Source organism: Saccopteryx bilineata, chromosome 3, assembly GCF_036850765.1.
Source record: "Saccopteryx bilineata isolate mSacBil1 chromosome 3, mSacBil1_pri_phased_curated, whole genome shotgun sequence".
Taxonomy (NCBI): Eukaryota; Metazoa; Chordata; class Mammalia; order Chiroptera; family Emballonuridae; genus Saccopteryx; species Saccopteryx bilineata.
Window position 1 is genome coordinate 84,234,017 of NC_089492.1, and position 16,158 is coordinate 84,250,174.

General features: G+C 40.8%; 1 protein-coding gene across 13 annotated transcripts in view; it reads right to left on the minus strand.

Annotated features, from left to right (window-relative positions):
- Positions 1 to 16,158, minus strand: part of DTNB (dystrobrevin beta) — a 194,158-nt gene that overhangs the window by 49,933 nt on the left and 128,067 nt on the right. For 9 of the 13 annotated variants that reach the window (XM_066266610.1, XM_066266611.1, XM_066266620.1 and 6 more), the window contains 2 exons: positions 8,121 to 8,210; positions 3,461 to 3,548 (listed from right to left, as the gene is read on the minus strand). In XM_066266610.1, the coding sequence (XP_066122707.1) occupies positions 3,461 to 3,548; positions 8,121 to 8,210 (178 nt within the window). The remainder of the gene's footprint in view (positions 1 to 3,460; positions 3,549 to 8,120; positions 8,211 to 16,158) is intronic. The other 4 variants (XM_066266618.1, XM_066266615.1, XM_066266617.1 and 1 more) reach the window with 1 other exon arrangement.

Genomic DNA, 16,158 nt, shown 5'->3' on the forward strand with positions numbered 1-16,158 from the left:
TGTAAGAAGCCATAAGGAGATTTCTGGAATGGTGCACCCTGACACAAGAGGTTGTGGCAGCTAGGACCGGGCTACCTGGAGAAAAGCTTCTCAAAAACGTGTACAGGTTAGGTGGGGTGAAAATACAACAGTTCCTCCATCTTTTTACCTTTCTTCCAGGTTTTCCATTATGATTTTTTCATAAAGAAAGAAGACTTTAAAAATAAACCAAAAACATCTGATTATACTTAATGCTGGTGAGGTTTGTAACAAAACTTTAAGAATTTGCAGTTATTATTATGATTTACCACACACTATGGTTTTGTTTTTAAGGGAGTTAGGCACTTCAGAAAAACAAATTAGTTGGCCTGGCTCATCTACGCAACCTAGAATTTCTGTATACAAGGGTCAGCCTGAAGAGGTGTCAGTGGCCTAGTGAGCTGCTAGGCGTGAGGGCTCTGATGCAGAAGCACTCTGCAGGGTGCAATGCCCGCTGCTAAAATGATTTAAGAGTCTTTTTTTTTTTTTGCAGAAGGTTTTTGAAAACAAATCAATACAAAGCCTATCTGGCAGGCTATAAATAACTTCTTCTGAGCACTACACCCACTTTATGCAAAGCACTTGTATCAGAGAGAGATTAGCAGATCAGAAGTCTTCTGTTTAACAGAAATCTAGTCAAGAAGAATCCTTCCTATAAAATAACTACACTTTGGGAAATAAAACGGAAGATGAAAGAGACCATATCAGTATTCAGACTCAAGCCCATTCTAACAATTACAATTTTGACACGAGTAAGAGAATCGGTATCAGAGAGGATCAGGTGTAAACAGACTTATCTTGTTTGCAGTGAAGGGAACTACAACCTCCTATTCAGGGTCAAATGGCTTGGGAGCTTTCATTTACAGCATTTTCAAATTACCATGTAATGTCAACAAAACTATATGGCATTAAATATACTTAATTTTAAAAATTCAACCACAATGCTGTCCATCTCAACAAATTTAATTATTTATAAATTTTAATTGCTAAAACAACTTGAACAGTTGTGTTGAGTATGTGTGAGGTTTAACTAATGAAATGGGACTCCTCCTCAGCCTACCCCCTTCCCCATTCTGTTCTAGTTCACTAATGTTTAGAGTTGTAAAGTTGGAGTCTGATGTATGACCTAATATCAGATTTTCAGAGAAAAGATTTTGAATTCTAAACAAACCCAAAGGAATAAATTATTTTGGAGGGGTTGGCGGGGGGGGGGGGGGGAGCAAGACTCTCCATTGGCAGCTTTCCTAACTCTACCTTCCTATGAAAAAGTAAACATAAATTGGCACACATTCCGTTATTATTATACTGTGTTTGTAAACTCTGGTCCTGAAAGCTGGCCTGCCTGTCCAGCCTAATTTCACTCCAGCATTGTTCTCTGTGACACTCCAACCGCAGGGCCTTTACCTATGTTGAAACACCCTGGTAGGCACACATTATATCTATTTCCTTTACTTGATCAATGCTTACACAGTCAGTTGTTTTGGATTCAGATCATTCCTCCTTTCTTATTTGATGTTTTATAATAAAATGTTCTAGTGAATGACATTTTTCCTAAATTCAATTGTCTAATTATTCACTGCTAGCAGATAGAAATGATCAATTTTTATACTGATTTTGTACCTTGCCACATTGCTATAAAGTCACAAATCTGTTCTAGCAGTATTTTTGTAGATTCCTTAGAACTTTCTACACACAACCATGACATCTGCAAATAATAAATCTTATTTCTTCCTTTCTAATATTTATGCCCTTTTCTTCTTGTGATGTCGCACTAGCTAGCACCTTCAGCACTTTATTTTATATTATTTATTGGTTTTAGAGAGAGGAGAGAGAAAGAGAGAGAGAAAGGCAGGGAGAAGGAGTGAGAAGCATCTGCTTGTAGTTGTTTCTGGTTTGTGCCTTGACTGGGAAAGTCTGGGGCTCCAAACCGGTGACCTCAGCATCCCAGGTCAACGCCCTATCCACTGTGCCACCACAGGTCAGGCTCCAGTACAATTTTTAAAAGGGTGGTGAAAGGGGACATCTTTGAATATTAGGTAAGAAAAATATTCAAAAATTTAATGTTAGCTATATGTTTTTTGTAGTTGGTCTTTATCAGGCTGAGGAAGTTTCTTCTACTTCTAGTGTATTGAGAAGTTTTATAATAAATAGGTATTATATTTTGTCACGTTTTTTCTTCATCTGTTGAAATGATCTTATAATTTTTTTCTTTAAACTGCTAATATGAGAAATTATACTGGCTGATTTTTGTGTATTAAATAAGTTTGCATTCCTAAAATAAATCTCACTAGATCGTGGAGTATTATCTAGTTTGCACACTGCTGCATTCAATTTGCTAATATTTCGTTAAGATTTTTTTTGTCCATGTTCATAAGAGAATTTGGCCACCAATTTTCTTTTCTTGTAATTGCCGTGCATTATTTTGGTATCAGGTTATAGGGGCCTGATGAAATGACTTGGAAGTGTTCCTTCTTCCTCTATTTTCTGTTACAGCTTATGTCAGATTGTTGTCATTTCTTCTTTAAGAATATGTTAATATTTAAAAGTTAAGCCATCTGAGCTTGAAGTTTTCCTTGTGGGAAGTTCAATATCAATAAATACAATGTCTTTAACAGGTTTAAGACTATCTAGATTTTCTATTTATTTTTATGTCAGTTTTGTTCATGTCTTTCAAGGAATTTGCCTATTTCATCTAGGTGGTCAAAGTCACTGGCAAAAATTGCTAATACAAAGGGTTATAACAGTCTCGACATATGATGTTTCGAGTTTATGATGCTCACTCCCATAAAAACTTAAAAGAATTGAGAAGTGAGTGTTTTGGCTTACGCTGTTAGCATCATATTTACAGACTACGTGGGCAAAGTCATTTGGTTGCACGTGGTGGAAGAATACGCAGTAATGCAGCATATGAATGAGGGAGCTGACATCCCCCATTAGTCTTACCTACGCCATTTTGGACTGTTAAAAGTGCAAGTGTTCCATTTGTGTTAGGCTAGGGTGTGTTTCGACTTACACCAAAATTCGAGTTACGTCACGGCCGTAGGAGCAGAACTGTGTCGTAACCCAAGGACCCCCTGTAATAGGCTCTCCTCATCCTTACAGTGTCTGTAGGGTCTGTAGCAATGTTCCTTTTAAGTTTGTGATATTAGTAATTTGTACTTGCTTTTTTTCTTGACCAGGATTTCTAGGGATATATTAATTTTATTAATCTTTTTCAAAACCAATTTGACTCTTTGATTTTCTGTTCTTGATTCATATTTTAAAGAAAAAAAATATTATAGATAAAATTAAAGACCACTGTAATCTCTCCCCTAATTAGGTTCTCCTCTCCTGTCCCTGAGGTACTTGTTCTCCTGAGTTTCACATTCACTGTTTCTCTACCACTTGTATATTAAAATAATGCTAATTTTTGCTACTCCACCAGAATCCTCTATTTACTCACCATGTTTCCTGCCTCTGCAGCCAGCCGGGCAGCATAGCGAGCTATAAGCCGGTGTTCCTCATCCAGTCGGCTAGGACTGTCCAGGACACTGCCAAGGAGATAAAAATTCAACAGGTGTCTATTAAACACCCCCCCACCCGTCCCTCTCTCTTAGAAAGAAAGCTGGGAAAAAGCTGGTAAAGAAGAATGGCCACAAAGGAAATGGTGGATCATAAATAGCAATGGTTTCGGAGACAAAGGGGACTGAGAGAAATGAGCCCACCTGGGTCCCTTCTCTTCGGCAGCATACCCCAAAGCTCTCACACCATCCGAAGGGCGTTTTTTGTTTGTTTGTTTGTTTGTTTTTTTTAATAATACAAGGACTGAGAAGGGATAGGGCATTTACAAAGTTTGAGAGAGGGATTTCTGATCAAATTTTTAAAAACTCATGACTTTTAGACATACGTCTTGAATTTAGAAAGACCAAGAGAAAACTAAAGCATCATGAAAAACAGAGGGTTGGGAAAAGTACAATTAACACTGGCAGAGCCAAACTGAGGAATCCAGGCTCGGACAGGCCCGGTATCTGGCAAAGCTGGAGAAGGCTACATGGTGTTAAACATTTTCTTTCAGTGCCTCTTTCTCTTCTTTTACCATGCTTGTTCCACAAATACAGCCCCATCTTAGAGTGAAGTAATTTAGTCCCTCACTCTTTAACAAGAGTTTCAGCACTCTAAAAACAATTTTTTAAAAAGATTTTTTACTTATTCATTTTTGAGAGAGAGAAAAAGAAAGAGAGAGAAAGGGAGGGAGGGAAGGAGGGAGAGAGGGAGGGAGGGGGAGGAGCAGGAAGCATCAACTCATAGTAGTGGCTCCTTGTATGTGCCTTGATTGGGCAAGCCCAGGGTTTTGAACCAGCGACCTCAGTGTTCCAGGTCGACGCCCTATCCACTACACCACCACAAGCCAGGCAGCAGCACTCTAAAAATGAAAAGTCCCACCTAGGTGGGATATCACATAATGTCACACCTGGATAAAAAATGGGTTCTTGAATAATAGGCCAGCTCTTTGAGATATAATGAACTTAAGATGAAATAACTCCAATAATTTAGCATGTTACATCAACAGTCCTTTGTTCATATCAGGGCATTCTTAGATTAATAGGGACTGTGGATATGTTTATATAATTCTCTCTGTTAAGTCTAGCAGAAGCTTTAAGATAAGAGATGATGATGACTTGACCAAAGATGGCTATTGTGGCTTGCTTCTGCTCTGGCCACAGAGTTCTAAAACCCTTGATTGGAACTGAGCATTATGACAAGTAAATATGAAGAAATTTAATAAAGACATGAGTTCAATACTCATCAAATCTTATTACAATTACTGGAGGGAACCTGGGAAAGGTGAAGTTAACAGCGATCCATCTGGCCTTTTCATGTATACAGTCAACTGTGCTTTTCCTAGCTTATTTCACTTTCCTACATTTCTATCTTTGTGGCTAATTCAAGTTTAGTCTTTTTAAAAATGTGCTTTAAAGTCCTCTGCCTATGGCACTTAACACTGTGCAAATGTCAGTCTCCAGCATGTATAAACATTCTCTCAAAAGACGATCTTATAATAAGAACATGCTATCATCAGTTGACTACTATCGTAGGGTCAAGGCCCCAAGGTCTGGGCTGAAATATATTTGTGTTTTAAAGGTGTTTGTCTGAAATAAGAGAACTTTTAAATAAAGAACAACAGAAATGAACATTTAACAATAGAAGTACATACTATTATGGAGGGACTTGCAGCTTAAGAAATGAGACTTAAAATGGCTGACCTTTGTTTTTTGGCAAGAGACACAACAGGTTCCTCTGTGCAAAATAGCTCCTCCTCTACCACATTCCATGTTCCAGGGAAGGTTAACTCTACTTGTCATTCAAATCCAAGCGTAGACAGCCTGGTTGCTTTAATTGACTATGCTTTCCAGACAGAAACTAGAGCTTTATGTTAAAGAGATGTGTGTGCGTGTGTATAATATTTTACTTACTTACTTACTTACTTATTTATTTATTTATTTATTTATTTATTTATTTACAGAGAGAGAGAGAGGGATAGATAGGGACAGACAGACAGGAATGGAGAGAGACGAGAAGCATCAATCATCAGTTTTTCGTCGTGGCACTTTAGTTGTTCATTGATTGCCTTCTCATATGTGCCTTGACCGGGGGGGCTACAGCAGACCGAGTAACCCCTTGCTCAAGCCAGAGACCTTGGGTCCAAGCTGGTGACCTTTGCTCAAACCAGATAAGCTCATGCTCAAGCTGGCGACCTCAGGTTCTTGAACCCGGGTCCTCCGCATCCCAGTCTGACGCTCTATCCACTGCGCCACCACCTGGTCAGGCGTGTGTGTATAATATTTTAGAGAAAGAGAAATATTGATTTGTTGTTCCACTTATTTATGCATTCATTGGTTGAGTCTTTTATGTACTCTGACCTAGGATCAAACCTGCAACTCTTGCATATTGGGATGATGTTCTAACCAACTCATGTATGCAGAGAGCTTTTAAGGTCAATGATAATTATGAGGAAAATTAGAAAGGTTCCCTATTCTTCTGCTTGAGCTGACTTTCATTTTCAGAATTAGGAAATTTCTTATTTCTTTAAGGAAGTAGGAAGCTCAATTCCTTCAACCATAAATCAAGAAGAAATGTACTCACCCAATCTTCATGTTCTTCCAGGGTTCCCAGCCACCAATTCTTGAGCAGGGAGCCTTATCCCTAAGCCAAAGACTTGAGAACCTTGGCTAAACCTACTATAAGTCTTCCTGAGCTGGAATATCAGGTTGCAGTCCCTGTCCAACATTCTGTTGCTACTGTCACCATGGAAACTTTGTAATCACCTGGACAATTGCCCTGACTGATTTTAAGTGAGCTGTCCTGCCAGGAGTGAGACAACTTTATTCCTACAGACCAAGAGGCTCAGACAGAGTGCAAAGAAATCATCTGCTGGATGAGCAGACACTCTTGACGATATGATACACAACTGTCAGGCCCTTCCTTCCTCCCTTGGACGAACCTATCATTTAAACATACTTGGGAAGTAAGAGAACCCTACAGTCTCTCTAAGGCTTTAGAGCTAGGCACATGCCTAAAAATACCAATGCTATGTAGTCATACTAAGAAAACTACAGGAAATGGTATAAAGTATAAGATTAAAAAGAGTCATTTTTAAATATATGTATTTTTTCTCATTGATTATTAATTTATTATCAAGGCAATAAGAATAACCTTCCCATGGAACCATGGCATGCTACGGGCAAAACTCAGATAAAAACTTAAGGCTCCAGACTCTCTTATGTATTCAGCTTATAAATTATGGTTTTTTTCTCTAAGAATAAGCGTCTCAAGGTGTCTGGCACAATGACTTTTCTGTGTGGCCACGTAGAGTGGCTGAGATGGCTTCAGATTATTTAACTTTAGTTCCATTCTCCTTGCAGAGTGGTGGTAGGTCTGAGCATAAAATGGGCGGTGGCTTTGGGTCTGCCTGAATGTAATAGCACTTGATTTGGTACTAACTCTTTTTTTTTTTTTTTTTGTATTTTTCTGAAGTGAGAAGTGGGGAGGCAGAGAGACTCCTGCATGTGCCCGATTGGGATCCACCCAGCATGCCCACTAGGGGGCGATGCTTTGGCCATCTGAGGCATTGCTCCGTTGCAACCAGAGCCATTCTAGTACATGAGGCGGAGGCCATGGAGCCATCCTCAGTGCTCGGGCAAACTTTGCTCCAATGGAGCCTTGGCTGTGGGAGGGGAAGAGAGAGATAGAGAGGAAGAACAGGGGGAAGGGTGGAGAAGCAGATAGGTACTTCTCCTGTGTGTCCTGGCCAGGAATCAAACCCAGGACTTCCACACTCCAGGCTGACACTCTACTGCTGAGCTAGCTAGCCAGGGCTTGGTACTAACTCTTTTAAAGGGTTAACTTTGTCATAGTTAGTGGTTATTGAACATTTTTCCATCCTAACCCACTGAGGGATCAGCTGTATTCCCACATTAACCATGAGTCACTGCCATGGTAGTATTCAAGGCAAGGGGTATGTGGGACTACTATAAAATATGTAATCATTATACTGTGAGGAGATATATATCATTTGGAAAAAGTCCCCTACGTAACAGTGATCCAATACCACTGTTGTAAACCACTCGTTTGAATGATCAACAATGATAGATTTGGGGAAGCAATGAAGATATAACACATGAAGATGTAACGGTGATGTTATCAAAGATTAGTGATAACCTGTGTGTTGATCAACCCTAAGCTTTAAATATCAACAGAAAGATTTCATTATTTAGGCAGGAATAAACAGTAAGATCAAATATGTCTGTGAATGTACATCTTTGGGAATGCATATCTCTCTGAGGTTTATCCAATTTTTAAGTACATATAATCTGAAGGAAGTAAACTCCACTTTAAAGGAGAATTTCTGACTCTATGTTCAGGTAAGTGCCTGGTCCTGGAAAGGCTCCTTCTCCTTTAGAAAATAATGCTTTAGCAATTACCTAAACTCTGCCAAACACAGCTGGTAGCTTCTCAAGGAAAATCCCAGATGCAAAGACTTCTCCAGCTGGTAACCCCGGGAAACAGTACTCCCTCCCTTTGCTCAGCCCTGGATACCCGCCTGCTGCTGCCCTACCACTGACCGTGCACAGTGCTGCAGACGGGCCACATAGGAGGCTATCAGTGCATGCTCATCGGCCAAGTGACTGGGCATATCCTGGCTATACTGTAACCTAGGAACAACGGAGGCAAAGACAGCAAGCATGACACAGACACAGAAGCAAGAAATGAACATGAATTAAAATGGGCAAACTGCAAAGAAATATAGAAAAATAATAAATCATGATAAGGAAAAAACAACAACAACAATGCATAATGGAATATGGTGTTACACCATAGGGAATATATGTCACAAATCCTTTGAACAAAAGTGGCCCCTCAGGATACAGCTTTGGCCAACTGACACTATAGCCGTTTAGAAAAGAAACCAAGGAAGTGTCACCAAGGAGCCTTGTCCACTAGTCTTGTCTGGTTTCTGGGCTTTGGGATGCATGTACCTTAGGGGAATGCCCACTGGCAGGAAAACGGGTAGAGGGGATCTACTTAACATTATTACATGAATCCTAATGCTTTTGTAGCTTTTGTCTACGTGTAAGAGTTTTCAGTGTTACCTCAAGACACCAGTTAAACCTTTTTATTTCTATAAGGATACTGCCTTTAGCATCATTCCATTTTCTCCCATACAATTGGTACTCAAACCAAACTTGTTAGAATCATATCTTATTGTAAGACAACACTATATATATTCTGAATGAGGCACTCTCTTACAGATATATGGAAAGAACACACTACTTTTTTTTAAAAAAACCTTTTTATTATAGAAATTGTAAAACATGTGCAAAATAGAGAGTAATCTAATGACTATCCCTCATGCCCCCATCATCAAACTTCAACCAAAATCAACATTGTCCTACATGTTTAGTCTCCTCTTTCTTCCCCTAACATTTTTGGCAAGAAGAGGTGGTTATAACAAATCTCAACTTATTATTTCACACAGAAATACTTCATTTACATAACCTCAAAGCCATTATCACACCTGAAAAATAAAATTTTTTTTAATAACTCATTCCATCTGAAAATTTCCTGAGTCTTAAAAAATTTTTTTTTTTTTCTGAAGCTGGAAACAGGGAGAGAGAGTCAGACAGACTCCCGCATGCGCCCGACCGGGATCCACCCGGCACGCCCACCAGGGGCAATGCTCTGCCCACCAGGGGGAGATGCTCTGCCCATCCTGGGCGTCGCCATGTTGCGACCAGAGCCACTCCAGCGCCTGAGGCAGAGGCCACAGAGCCATCCCCAGCGCCTGGGCCATCTTTGCTCCAATGGAGCCGACGCTCTACCGCTGAGCCAACCGGCCAGGGCAAAAAAAAAATTTTTATAGTTAAAATCAAGATCCAAACAAGGTCTACAAATCATGAATTAGGTTGATGTTTCCATTTTTAATTTATAACAGTTTATCTTTTTCCATTTCTGTCAGGTCATTTATTTGTGAAGAAAACAGGTTATCTTGTAGCAAACCCTGTACTCAGCACTTCACTGACTATTTCTTGGGGTGCCATTTAACTTGTTTTTCCATCCCCTGTGGTTAGATCTAAACATCTGATTAAAGATTTTGCTTTTCTTTTGTTTTTTGAGAAAGGACTAAAATCCATCATAAGTAATACGGTGTGTATTTATATAAATCGAGGAAGAGGCATACAAGGGAATATAAATAGTGATCAGTGAATTCAGATGTTATCAGTTACATCTTTCCATTATAAATTCCTCCACCAACTTTTCACCTAATGGTTTCAGCATTTACTAATGTTATTGACTAAATTCATTATTTCATTAGGAGATGTAAAATGTTGATTTCTGCATTTCCTCTATTTGTCTATCTTGAAATACTGTTCATTCAGGAAAGGTAAAACAAATGGTTGATATTTCATATTGTTTAATAAAATTCAGAACGAGCTAATTAGAACCGTGGCAAACAAGTTACCAAGGACTTCTTTTTTAGCATCATATAAACTCATAGATTTGTATGTGTCTAATGTGTTTCAGTCCATCGCAATCATCTTTCTTTTGCTCAAACTGTTCTGTCTTTGAACAGTGGGATACCTGTAAGTAGCCTACTGTGTTCTTCTGACATGATTAGACCTTATTAGCTTCCTTGCTCGGGACAATAGAATGCCTAGACTCATCTTGTATAATTCCTGCCCGACATTTGAAACCCACTATTCTTCCAAGGACTCCAACACTGGGCAAGAGTGTTTAGAGACCACAATCAGGGCTCCAGGCTACTCAATGTTCCTGGGTTGTCACTGTTTCTAGACCTTCTCAGTGGCTAAAGCTAAAAAATTTATATATTTTATAAGTAATAAAAGTAAATTTTCTCAGTGCTTTCAGATGCTATTCCATTTTCTTCTAGCTTGCATTGTTTTTAATAAGAGCTCACTGAAAAAAATCTTACCTTTGTTCCCTTGTAAGAAACATCTTTTTATCTCTAGCTACTTTTAATATTTTCTCTTTATCACTGGTTTTTAGCAATTTGTGATGTGCCTTGGTATTGTTTTATCCTGCTTAGTTTGTTGAGCTTCTTGTACATGTGGGTTTACAGTTTTCATCATATTTATAAAAATTTATTTGGAAAAATTTATTTCCTTAAATAATTTTCTCCCCTCCCTGGGTAGATTGTTCGACCTTGTTCCACAAGTCATTGCCCTTCTGTTCATTTTTCAACTTTTTTCTTTCTATATTTCATTCTGGACTGTTTGTCTTAAGTTCAGTGTAATTTTCTTCTGCATTCTGGTCTGTAAGTCCACCCATTAAATTTTTTCATATGAGGCTATTTCCCCCGTTAACTCTAGAGGTTGTTTTTTAATTTAAAAAGAAATCAAGTTACTATTACATTTATACTTGGTCCTTTTTTATTTCTTCTGTTTTTCTCTTCAGTATGTTTCTATTTCCCTTTATATTTTTTGGTATTTATCACGGCTGTGTTAAAATCCCTATCTGCCAATCACATTATGTCTGTTATTTCTGGCTCTTTTTATATTGACTAGTTTTCTCCTGGTTACAGGCCATACTTTCCTGTCTCTTCCTATGTCCTCTAAGTTTTTACTGGATGATGGAAATTGTGGGTATTATGATGATGAATATCTGGATTTTGATGTCTTCTTCCAAAGAATCTGGTAGTCAGTTCATTTACTTGTGGAGAGCTGGGTCCTTTTGTTTTTGTTTTTTTGTTTTTGTTTTTGTTTTTTCATTTTTCTGAAGCTGGAAACAGGGAGAGACAGTCAGACAGACTCCCGCATGCGCCCGACCGGGATCCACCCGGCACGCCCACCATGGGGCAACGCTCTGCCCACCAGGGGGCGATGCTCTGCCATCCTGGGTGTCGCCATGTTGCGACCAGAGCCACTCTAGCGCCTGAGGTAGAGGCCACAGAGCCATCCCCAGCGCCCGGGCCATCTTTGCTCCAATGGAGCCTTGGCTGCGGGAGGGGAAGAGAGAGACAGAGAGGAAAGCACGGCGGAGGGGTGGAGAAGCAAATGGGCGCTTCCCCTGTGTGCCCTGGCCGGGAATCGAACCCGGGTCCTCTGCACGCTAGGCCGACGCTCTACCGCTGAGCCAACCAGCCAGGGCGAGCTGGGTCCTTTTGAGGTTTGGATTTAAGCTTCATTAGTACAGATCCAGAGTAACCTTCATCTAGGGCTATTTTTGCCCTGCTCGTAAAATGTGGACTTAATGGGGGTTTTTACTTGAATGCCCCAAGCATTCAATGATGTCTCCCTACTCTGGTTCGTTGAAACTTAGACAACTGCACGAGCTCAGGTAGCTGTTCCATTTTAAAATTCCCCTGGGGCTATTCTTTCCCACGTAGTTGTTCTTTGCTGGTTTTGTGAAAACTCATCCTATGCAAATATAGCTTAGTTTTCAGCCAAAGATTCAAGGGTTCTCTATGCAGATTTACGGAGTTCTTTCTCTGCATATTTCCTCTTCTCTTTTTTCTTCTTCTAAGTTTAATTAAATTTACTTGTTTATTTATTTTGAGAGAGAGAGAATGAGAGAGATGAGGGGGAGGAGAAGAAAGCACCAACTCCCATATGTGCCTTGACCAGGCAAGTCTGGAGTTTTTTTTGTTTGTTTTTTTAAATTTAATTTTATTTATTTATTTTCAGGGACAGAGAGTCAGAGAGAGGGACAGATAGGGACAGACAGACAGGAACGGAGAGAGATGAGAAGCATCAATCATCAGTTTTTCCTTGCAACACCTTAGTTGTTCATTGATTGCTTTCTCATATGTGCCTTGACCGTGGGCCTTCAGCAGACCAAGTAACCCCTTGCTGGAGCCAGCGACCTTGGGTCCAAGCTGGTGAACTTTGCTCAAGCCAGATGAGCCCGTGCTCAAGCTGGTGACCTCAGGGTCTCGAACCTGGGTCCTTCCGCATCCCAGTCCAACACTCTATCCACTGCGCCACCACCTGGTCAGGCAAGCTTGGAGTTTTGAACCAGCGACCTCAGCGTTCCAGGTCAATGCTTTAGCCACTGTGCCACCACAGGCCAAGCCTTCCTCTTCTTTTGTAATTTGCTCTGTGAACTCCTGCCTCCCCAAACTCCATCCTCTGACTCCTTATTCTCAGCAAGACTGCCTCACTCAGCTTGTATCCTGCACTGCAGCTCAGCAAACAGCTCTCAGCAGAAAGCTTGGACACTCAGAGTGATCTCCTCATTTGCTTCTCAGCCCTCAGAGAACAGCCCTGCTTTACTTACTATCAAATTTCTGAAAATAGTTTTTATATTCGGCCCAGTTTTCCCATGGTCTGTAGTAGAAGAGCTAATCAGATGCCCGTTACTTCACCATGTCCAGAGCAGAAGTTCTCTTTGTACTGACTCATTTTTATCTTACTTCTGTAAAGTATTGGTCCACTTCGAACTAGAAATGAAAACAAAACTGCTTCTTTGTGGCAGACAGTTTGAGAAGCAGTGCTATTTAACCTTGTAGGCTATTATCAGAGCTTTAGTTTTGACTGACTACCAACATGAAGAGTTACTGGAGGGCTTAGAGCAGAGGTGAGGCACGACATCGCTTGTGCTATAACAGGATCATCTGCTCCGTGGACGATAAATGGCCAGAGAGCAGGGGGAGGCGCAGCTAAGGAGAAGGCTACTGCCACAATTCCAGATGACAGACAGGAGAGGCTAGGAAAATAGTGGCAGCAGCAGAAGTGGTAAGAAATAGAAAGATCTTGGACATAGAGTGATAGGTGATTTTAGATAAAGCTGATCTAATAATCTGATCATTTAGGTGGGAGAAGAATCAATGATTCTGACAGAACCACTAGGACAGGGGTTGGGAACCTATGGCTCGTGAGCTAGATGTGGCTCTTTTGATGGCTGCATCTGGCTCACAGACAAATCTTTAATAAAAAAAATAATAACGTTAAAAATATAAAACGTTTTCATGTATTACAATCCATTCATTTCCTACCGCTCATGTTCATGGTTGCGAGTGGCTGGAGCCAATCACAGCTGTCCTCCAGGACAACACCAAATTTTTATTGGATAATACGTAACCGTACATGGGTCACTGTATGGCTCTCACGGAATTACATTTTAAAATATGTGGCGTTCATGGCTCTCTCAGCCAAAAAGTTTCCCGACCCCTGCACTAGGAGAACCACCATTAACTGAGATGAGGAAGACACGGGAGAGAGGCTTGGGTGGGGAAAGATACAGAACGCAGTTTGGAACATGCCAATTGTGAGATATGCATTAAATATCCAAGTGAAAATGCCGACTGGAGGAGGGTATTAGGTTAGCAGTGGTTGGCAAACCGCGGCTCGCGAGCCACATGCGGCTCTTTGGCCAGCTTAGGAGTACCCTAATTAAGTTAATAACAATGTACCTACCTATATAGTTTAAGTTTAAAAAATTTGGCTCTCAAAAGAAATTTCAATCATTGTACTATTGATATTTGGCTCTGCTGATTAATGAGTTTGCCGACCACTGGTAGAGCTCAGGGGGAAGGTCCGGGCCAGAAAAACAAGTTTGGAAGTCACCAGTAGGTAGATATTATTGAAAGCTATAAGTCTCCACCTACAGTGAGTGAGGACAGATAAAAGAAAAGGGGTCCCCCTGGTATACTAAGAGGCACGAAAAAAGGTGAAGAGGCAAGAAGGAATAAGAGGAAAACTAGGAGAACACAGGACCTGGAGGCAAGTGCAAGGAGTGTTTGAAGTAGAAGAAAGTGATCATCTGTGTCAAATGCACTGACAGACCGAGTAAGACAAGCCCGAGAATTCCTCACTGGATTAGCACGGAGGAAGCCGCTGGGCTCCCGGACAGAAATGGTTTTGGCAGAGTAACGGGAAGTGAAAATCGGACCGGGGAACGGCAGAACAGAAACCCGAGACAGACTGCAGAAGCAGCAGTTCCGTCAACTCCATTTTAGCTTTACATGAAAACTGCTATTCACAACTCATGTCCTTTGCTGGATAATGAGAGACCTAAACCAAAAGGAAAGGAATTACCAGTAGCAGCAGCCTATAGTCGATAAGGAACTGAAGTGTCCATGAATTTGCTGACAATTTTTGTTTGGGGGTGTGGGTGTGACACTGTTCTGCTCACATTTCAAGTTGTACCTGCTCTCCAGACTTACTTTTTGAACTTAAACTTTCCTTTTTTGATAAAATATTTAAAAATACACATTACTGTATGTATAAACTATAAATATATTTGTACAATGTTTTTGTTTGCACTATCCCGAGTCAGAATTGATGAAGGGTTTACCTTAAATGCTTGAATGGAAATGAAATCTAATCTCAGCCCAGGAGCGGTTAAGAATTGGAGGTCTGCCAGGCTATCGGACGGACTTTGGAAATCTGCCAGCACTGAGGACCCTGCGGTTCCATAAGATTATGTGTTAATTTTCAATTACTCTGCTTTTCTCTTTCAAAAAATGATCAAAAAAAAAAAATCCCTGTGTTGCCTTGGAGAGCGTCTCATGGATCCACACCAGCTAGCTGCTCCACGACCGTGCTGACACCTCGGTGCTGTGCTTCTCAACCGAACTCTTTTTCCTACCTTCACAAGAAGAGAATCAAAGTGGTGACTCCACAAACACATGGCTTCTGGCTTGACCGATTTCATTTTGCCTCCTTTCTCATTTTCCCCAACATCTCACTTGTTCTCCGTCTAAAAAAACTCGGCAAATTCTGGCTTTCGTCACTTGACCGTACTCTGTAGGCACCAAGATAAACCTCACTGGGCACCCAGTCAGGAAGCCATCTTAGTCTTTTTATTGTGCAACTCATCTCTGAACTGGTTGTGTTTCCACAGCTCAAAGATAATATTTTTACTGTGAGATCTTATGGCCTTTAAAAACTGCTTTTCCTTTCTTGTGAAGTATGTATTAAAGTTAAAGAAGTTCTAATTGATGATATCTTTCCTTTTCGGAAGATTCCTAGCAACTGGTAACCATTCAGAATTATGGTAGTGCCTCTTTACCACCCCAAGATGATATTATGTCCCAACACAACACATCTTCATAAAAAATAAACAGAAGAGCGTCGGCCTAGTGTGCGGAGGACCCGGGTTTGATTCCCGGCCAGGGCACAAAGGAGAAGCGCCCATTTGCTTCTCTACCCCTCCGCCGCGCTTTCCTCTCTGTCTCTCTCGTCCCCTCTCGCAGCCAAGGCTCCATAGGAGCAAAGATGGCCCGGGCGCTGGGGATGGCTCTGTGGCCTCTGCCCCAGGCGCTAGAGTGGCTCTGGTCGCAACATGGCGACGCCCAGGATGGGCAGAGCATCGCCCCCTGGTGGGCAGAGCTTCGCCCCTGGTGGGCGTGCCGGGTGGATCCCGGTCGGGCGCATGCGGGAGTCTGTCTGATTGTCTCTCCCTATTTCCAGCTTCAGAAAAATGAAAAGGAAAAAAAATAAAATAATAAAAAAAAAAAAACAGAAGGCATAATTTAACCCTTGTAAGTAATAAAAATGAGGTATTAGGGGGGAAAAAAGGTCTCTTGAAACAAGCCTTATGCAAATGGAGGTATGACATACTTATAAATACAATTTTTTTTTCAGAAACAACCCCCAAAAGAAGCCTATAGCTACATGCCTCCTCAGGACATCTACCTTC